The sequence below is a fragment of the Zalophus californianus genome, chromosome 1, assembly GCF_009762305.2.
Source record: "Zalophus californianus isolate mZalCal1 chromosome 1, mZalCal1.pri.v2, whole genome shotgun sequence".
Classification (NCBI taxonomy): Eukaryota; Metazoa; Chordata; class Mammalia; order Carnivora; family Otariidae; genus Zalophus; species Zalophus californianus.
Window position 1 is genome coordinate 60,345,763 of NC_045595.1, and position 7,904 is coordinate 60,353,666.

Sequence of the window (7,904 nt, forward strand, 5' to 3'; positions counted from 1 at the left end):
GCTTTTGGTCTTTCTTTCGCACTCAGAATCTGCTTCAATATTGTTTGCAGGGTTGGTTTAGTGATCACCAACTCTTTCAGTTTTTGTTTGTCTGGGAAACTCTTTATCTCTCGTTCTATTCTGAATGACAGCCTTGATGGATAATGTATTCTTGGCTGCGTATTTTCCCCATTTAGCACCTGCCACGGTCTTCTGGCCTGCCAAATTTCTGTGGACAGATCTGCTGTGAATTTGATTTGTCTTCCCTTATAGGTTAAGGACTTTTTTCCCCAGCTGCTTTCAGATTTCTTTTCTTGTCTGTGTATTTTGTGAATTTGACAACAATATGGTGTGGGCCAGCTTTTGTTGAATTTGATGGGAGTTCTCTATGCCTCTTGGATTTTGATGTCTCTTTCCTTCCCCAGATTGGGGAAGCTTTCAGCTAAAATTTGCTCAAAGAATCCTGCCCCCTTTTCCTTTTCTTCTTCTGGGGCTCGTATGATACCAATGTTATTATGCTTTAAGGAGTTGCTGAGTTTCCTAAGTGTACTTTCACGATCCAATATTTTTCTTTCCCTCTTCTTTTCGACTTCTCTATTTTCCATAACTTTATCTTTTATACCACTGATTTGTTTCTCTGCTTAATCCGTCCTCATTGTCATTGCCTCCAGTCAGTTTTGCATCTCAGTTTTAGCATTTTTTTCACTTGACTAGTTTTTAGTTCTTTTATCTCTGCAGTAAGGGATTCTCTAGTGTTTGCTATGCTTTCTCAAGCCTAGCTAGTAACGTTATGATTATTGTTTTAAATTCTGGTTCAGGCATCTTACTTATATCTGTTTTTATTAGATTCCTGGCCGTCACCTCTTCCTGTTTTTTTCTTTTGGGGTGAAATCCTCTGTCTTGTCATTTTGTCTAGGTCACTGTTTTTTGTGTGGTTTTTGGGAAAGCCTGTTATATTCCTGTTTATGATTGTAATGGTCGTATTAAGAATAGGTCCTATACTGTCTTGGGCCTGGTGCTTCAGGAGGTATTTCAGAGTGTGCACTCTGCTGTTGTGTTTTGGCTGCTCCTTCCCTCAGGTCATTCCTCTGCAGAGTTTCTCCTTGCTTGCAGTGGGGGATGTTTGGACCTTGTCCACTGTGTGGCAAGTTTTTCTAGGTGTGTTTTGGTCTGTTTGTTAAAAGAAGCTAGATACTATGTCCCCTAGAGCTGAAGCTTTGCAGCACTCTGTGACTTGGTGCATGCAAGGAATCTGTGCTGTTCTTCTGGGGGAGTGGCCTGCTGTGCTGATTTTCAGGTGGACTTGCCCTAGTGGATATGCATCTGCAGGGTGCAGGAGGGTGGGGCTTGGGGTAAGTAGGTCCGGCCTCCAGTAGGGGGTGCTGTGATGCTCACTGAGGTCAGTAAGTGCTGATGGGTGGGGTGGAAATGGCATCACCCTGCTCTTTCATCTCCAGATATGGGAATCTGCACCTACCACTTTTTAGGAAGCCTTCACAGAAAAGTGAACAATCTCCCCTCTCATGACTCTGGCTTCCATCAGATCCCTGCCTTCATCCTGTCTGTGTCTGAGCTGTCTGCCTGTCAGGTGGCACAGTACTCCTGTGTTTTATCTCAGGCATGTGGTTGGGTTTCAAAACTACAAATTTTAGGGACCTACAAGGTGCAGACCTATGCCGATCCTCTTGGGGAGAGTCTTGCCATGCTGTGGAAGGTGCTGGTTTGTCTCAGAAAAGCAGTTGCATGACTACGTGGTGATTTGGAGTCTATATGGTAAAGCAGAGCAAAAAGCCAAGTTTGCTGCCCTCCACAGGTGTCTCTGTTCCTATACTAGTGAACAGGGCAGCATATTGGTGCCCGCCAGCTCTATTGTTCCTGGCAAGGCCATGCTACCACTCCCAAATGCACTCCAAGAAGGGGAACTGTTTCTCCCAGTAAGACCCAGGGGATCCTCAGACCATGCTGCCTACTCCCTGGCCTCTGCCCTCCTTCCCCATAGGAGCACCACTAAGCCTGCCAGGCATGACCCTGGTGATGGCCTGGACTTCTATAACTTCAGACTTTGAGCTCTGCTGCTTATAAAAACTTGTGGTATTCAGCCCCTCTCCTTTACCCCGTCAATGGTTTTGGGGAAGAGTTTTCTTGTGCAATCCCCTGCTCATGCTTTCGCACACACTCTCTCTTTTGCTCCTCTCTCCCTGATCAGGGCTCCCTCCACTCCACAACACCTGCAGTTCTTTTCTCCCCCAAACCAACTCTCTGCAGCAACTACCTTCCATGATGTGTCAGTTTTTCTGTCTCTAGATGCAGTGCAGTGTGCTCTCTCAGTCCTCAGATCAATTTCTTGGGTGTTCAGAATGATTTGATATTAACCTAGCTGTGTTTGAGGGATGAGGCAAGTTTAGGGTCCCCCTACTTCTGTGCCATCTTAACTCCTCCTCCCTGGAAGCTCCTAAATATACTTTCTAAAGTCCATAAAAAGAAACATAGTTTAATAATGTTTCTCTCTTTCTCTTATGTAAACAATTTTGGCTTTATCTGAAGTAAATAGTCCTAAAGTATTTGTGTAGCAAATGAGTGCATTTTTGTATGAATAAAGGAAATCTTTCAAGTTTCCAAGGGAGGGAAAAAGAGAGGGTGAAGTGATATACAAAAAATAAGAGGAAACTGGCTTTAGACATCATATCATTTTTCTCTGTAAGGAGAGCAAATAGTTAAGATGTGCACACATACCAGACAGAGTGTCATACATTAGATTTTGACATAACTCGGGTCCTTGACAGTTCTATCAAGTCAAGATTTTTAATAACAGTGCTTATTAATTCACAATTTTTGGAAAGGAAGGAAGTGATGCCTCCTATGTGAAACAAATAATTTCCTCATGAGACTTCTGTTCTTTGGTATCTAAAGTCTCCTTAAAATATGTAGCCAAATGCTGACTATATATTTATATGATCAAGTGATTTGCCAGCCAACATTTTTATTTACCTAACATATCTATGATTTCTGACTGAAAGCCTTTAACAAACTGTGGAAAGAGCATTGGATATGTCAATAGCAGAAACTTATCCCGATATTGTCTAAAGGTGCTGATGAGGGAGAAGATTCTCATATTTTACATTAGTTTTAGCTAAAAAATATTTTAGGGAGGCAATTTTTGAGTTTAAATTATGTTTGGACTCCTCATAACAATTAAAGCAGATTATTGGACAGTCAGAATTTTGTTTTGCTTTTTTGTTATTTGTTTTCTTCAACTTTTTTAAAAATTGAATTCAATTTAATTAGCATATAGTATATTATTAGTTTCAGAGGTGGAATTTAGTGATTCAGCAGTTGCATATAACACCCAGTGCTCATCCCATCAAGTACCCTCTTTACTGCCCACTATCCAGTTCCCTATCCCCCTGCCCACCTCCCCTTCAGCAATCCTGTTTGTTTCCTATAGTTAACAGTCTCTTATGGTTATTTCCCAAATCTGTTTTTGTCTACGTCTTCAAAGGCAAGAGAGATCAGATTCAGCAGTGCTTATGGATTGCCCTGCATTGGTGAGCAGCCCCAGGCAGAGGGGGAGAGGAGAAAAGCCTATTAGATGCCCTTGCCCCATCTAAGAGGACAGCCACTCCATCTCCTATCAGCATGATGGGCCAGCACCCTAAGACACCCAGCAGCTGTTCAACCCACCAAGTGGGGTGGCCCTAGGTCAGTATGTCCCCAGGTCGGGGGTGGCCCCAGGTCTGTGTGTCCCCAGGTTGGGTTGGCTCCAGGTTGGAGTGGACCCAGGTTACGGTAGCCCCAAGTCAGGGGCAGCTTGGAGAGAATTCAAGTGGGCCTGGGCTGAAGCAGAATCTCAGCAGATGGCAACACAGGGAACAGGTCTAATCTCTTAGGGAGAGGAGGCCATGGAGAGGATGTGAGGTCTAAGGTGAGTCAAACCCAGCTGAAGAGGGAGTGATCTATGAGAAATTCCTAACCAAAGAACCCCTGGTGTCCACTATGCTGAATATGAACTAATTCAACCAGAGGAGGACATCCCCTTTGTCTATAAGTTTATGTTCTAGAAAAAAATGGATGATGCTGTGGAGCCATGCGATAGCCCTGGCAGAAGTCAAGAGCAGTGGATAGGGGAAGGGGGGCTGTTAGAGAGCCCTCTGGTTGGGGAGATGGAACACTATGACAAAGCAGAGTGCAGGAGGGTGAAATGTATGTGTATGACCGCATTGGTGAGGCCTGGGGTCACCAGGCGGAATCTAGGCTGGGATAGGGTGAGAAACACTTCACACAACAAAAACCAGGTTGCTAGGAGCCCCCCAGTCTTCTAATGCCCCTTCTCCTTTCTGAGGATCCCTCTATAGACACTTCCACCCCAGCACCTTTCCATAGGTGAGCTTCAAACCCTTCACACCTTTCTAGTCCTGCAGCTCCTGGTCAGGCCCTAGTTGTTCAATCCACTATTGTGGGAGTCAGTGTGGGATGTGCTGACTTGTCTATGGCCTTGTGGACACCAGGGGAGGGTGGGGAAATCCTTTCTGCCTGTTGGCAAATCACAGCTTCACAGGATGCAGGTGTCAGGACCTTGAAAGCTGGTTGACCTGGTTGATATGCTAGGTAGTGTACCTTGACATTTCTCAGGTATGGCAGTCATTGTCCATTTCTAAAGAAGGAGAAGCAATTACCAAGCTTGACAGAAAGAAAGTAGGAAGAGTCCCCCAGACTGGTCAATACGCCCACGCCAAAGGTAGGCTTACTCTGAGCTCAGAACACCTCAGCTTCGCAGCCCATCTCTCCCACTGGTCCTAGAAAAGTGTTCACATGGTGTTTGAGTTCTGTTGCTGCTGTAACAAATGACCACAGATCTAGCGACTTGGAACAAGAGCCATTTATTATCTCCCACAGCAGTAGGTCCCGAGTCTGGTAAGTGTGGCTTGGTACTCTCTCACATGATCCACATCAAGGTTCTGTCTACCCTGGCCCTATCCGGAGGCTCCTGGGGAAAGTCCACTTCCAGTCTCATTCATTTTGTTGACAGAATTTATTTCCTTCTCATGGTTTCCACTTGGCCTGCCATCATCAGGCCACCAATGGTGGGTGAGTCTTTCTCACACTTAGAATCTCTCTTACTTTTCCTCCTGCTGCTGCATTTCAGGTAAAACTCTCTGCTTTTTAGGGATCAAGTGATTAGACTGGGTCTCCTGGATAATACAGGATAATCCCTAGTTTAAGGTTTGTAATTTTAATTCCATCTGCAAATTTCCTTTTTGCCATGTAATGAAATAGTCACAAGTTCCAAGGACTAGGGCATGGCCATCTTTGGGGGACCATTCTGCTGACCATACATGGTCATTTTTGTAAAATTCAATAGTGATTTTTTTTTGTCCTGTTCTGTAGAAGACCCAGTGTTCTCCAATCTCCTCTTAACCTAACACAGTGTTTTTCAAACTATAGTTCATTAATCATTGTTGCTTCCTCAAAAAGTGAGTTTGAGTAGCAATTAGCATTTTTGTAAGGAATATAGAATTGAATTGCATAGAAAATACCAAGACTGCACATAACCATCTAAGTTCTATGAAATTGTTAGTGTCCATACACACACACACACACACACACACACACACACACACACACACACACACACTTCTGAATTAGGTCAGGATTTCAAGTATACTTCTCAGTATATTTGGTTAAGACTTAAAAATTTGAAAAGACATTTTTTAAAAAGATGCTAGAATTCATCTAGAGCCTCCCAGCAAGGCCTGCTCCTGGTCCTGGGAGGATTTCTGAAGCATCTGGGAAGGCGTCTGTCTCCCTAACAGAATGCTGACACAGGCTATCTAGTCCTAGCCCAGAGGTCGGGGGCTCCCTTTGACCCTGGTTGTGTTGAGGGAGCCCTCTGCCCCCACTGTGGACAACTGAAGATGCATCTATTTGTCTCAATTTTCCTTTGTAGCTATGTCTAAGAGTCTGTTTGGACAGGGGAAGAAATCTCTAGATACATTTTTCTGGGTAAACGAGATAACTGGAGAAATCACCTACCCTTCAATGAAGGCAGATGTACCTGAAGCTTCTCCAGCTTCTCTGGAGAATCCCCAAGAGAGGCCCGGATCTCAGTATGGGAGCATGCAGGGGGCTCCTCTCAGTGCCCAGGGCCCATCCAGCATACCTGTACAGAAGGCTGCCCTTCCACCTCCTCCTAAGGCTTCACTGAAAGACACTGGCTCAAGGTACTGCCTCCCATCTACACCAACCCATGGCCTGGCTAAGGCTGGAGCAATGAGCACCTGGCTGCTCTCAGCAGTTCCTGTGACTATCTCACCACGAGGAAGTGCTCTGCCAACATGTGGCCCCCTTGGACAAGTCCCTCTGCCCCCAGCTTCTTCCTTTCCTCCCAGTCCTTCTACCCCCTGGGCCTTCACCTGCAAGCTGAAAAATGTCCTTACTGGGAATAACCGATTTTCCTTTTGAACTTGAAAGTATTTGCATGGTCACAGCTTCCTGAGCAGCCCACCAGCTGAACGCCTCCATGCTCATGTCCATGATACTTTTGCCTCCCCTGGAAGCGTAGAGAACTCTGTGCAGAGGTCTTAGAAGAACACACCAAGTGCTTTCAAACCCCATATAAATTTAACCTAGATTTTGACACATAATGTTTTCTAGATCTTCTTTTACCTCCCAAGTCTATTTTGCTCCTAAGTTTTTGGAGTTCAAGAATTTGGTTCTGATGTTGGTAGCAGAGCAGTATGTTTGATTCCCAGCCAGAGCCAGAAGGATACCTCTTTGGTTGAGGTAGGAACAAGCCAGGATGAGTGGGACCTGCAGGCCCTGTGTCTCTGCATATAGCCCAGGGGGCGGCACTCAGGGCTGTCCTGGGTCCTGAGCACAAAGGGGCTAGAGCCCTGCCGGAGCTCTCTTTGAGGCAACCTGAGGCTGAGAGAGCCTTTGGGCAGAGCACCCCTTCTAGCTCTGCCTTCACTGGTGGACAGGCTCCGGATGATTCTTTGGTGAGACAATGGGCAGCCGCTCGACCCTCCAGGAATGGAGTGACTGGTCCAGTCATGCAGGGGTAGGAGGCAGTAAGTAGGGGTTTGGAAACATTGTCTCAGCCTGAGGACCCCAGGAAACCCTCCTCCGGCCTGGGGAGCAAAGGCCTGTGGCCCAGCCTTGATTCTGTAGCCAATGTGTCCAGTCAGAACCCTGCCTCTCTTGGCCTCAGCTTCCCCCCGCCCCCATACAATATAGGGGTGAGCAAGCCTGTCTGCCAGGCCTGCTCAACTTCACTGTCTGTAACTATGTTACCAGGAACCAGGGATGAGTGGTTCCCAGAGGCCCTGGGTACAGCAGGGGGCAGGAAGCCAGGCGCTCACAGTGTGGAGAGGGCCACCAGGCCCAGCAGGGGCCATGGGTTCTGGGCCTATGGCTGGAGCAGGTCTCCACCGGAAGCCATCACACTCATACTTCTGACCAACTGTTCAGCCTCCTGCAGTGCCCTTCTAGTGCACTCTCCTGAAAAAGTTTACTGTGGTGCTCATGCTGAAGGTGAGAAACTTCAAGGATTCTGTGCGGTACTGCAGAGCACGTAGGAAGGGTGGGTTGATGCTGAGCAGCAAGTGGGAAACCGGCACAGAGGGCCTGAACCACAGCTCTAACCTGCAACCCAGCAGCCCAGGGAGAAAAGAGAAGCATGTGCACAGAAAAGCTCCCGGCCGGCGAACTAGAAAAGTGAGAGGCTGGAACCAATTCAAACAACCGGTGAATAGGGCAGGCTACGTAGAGGCTGGAATCCCAGGAAGCTCTAACTTTGGGAAGGTTAGTGGATATGAAATAATGCTCAGGGAGGAAGAGAGAGTGTGTACCTTACCAGGGTCTCAGGTGGACTTGGCATGTTGCCCACAGATGGTGGGTTCTTCCCTCTACAGCATCATTCAAGGGCA

The 7,904-nt window shown here is 46.6% G+C and overlaps 1 protein-coding gene across 1 annotated transcript; it reads left to right on the top strand.

Annotated features, from left to right (window-relative positions):
• The first annotated feature begins 5,925 nt into the window (after positions 1–5,925).
• Positions 5,926–6,438, top strand: C1H3orf86 (chromosome 1 C3orf86 homolog). The gene has a single exon (XM_027581881.1). The coding sequence runs from the start codon at positions 5,926–5,928 to the stop codon at positions 6,436–6,438; it is 513 nt and encodes a 170-aa protein (XP_027437682.1).
• The last annotated feature ends 1,466 nt before the right edge of the window (positions 6,439–7,904 follow it).

What these genes read in the sequence shown, in the direction of transcription:
- C1H3orf86 (XM_027581881.1), top strand. Translation starts at nt 5,926, where the DNA reads ATGTCTAAGAGTCTGTTTGGACAGGGGAAGAAATCTCTAGATACATTT.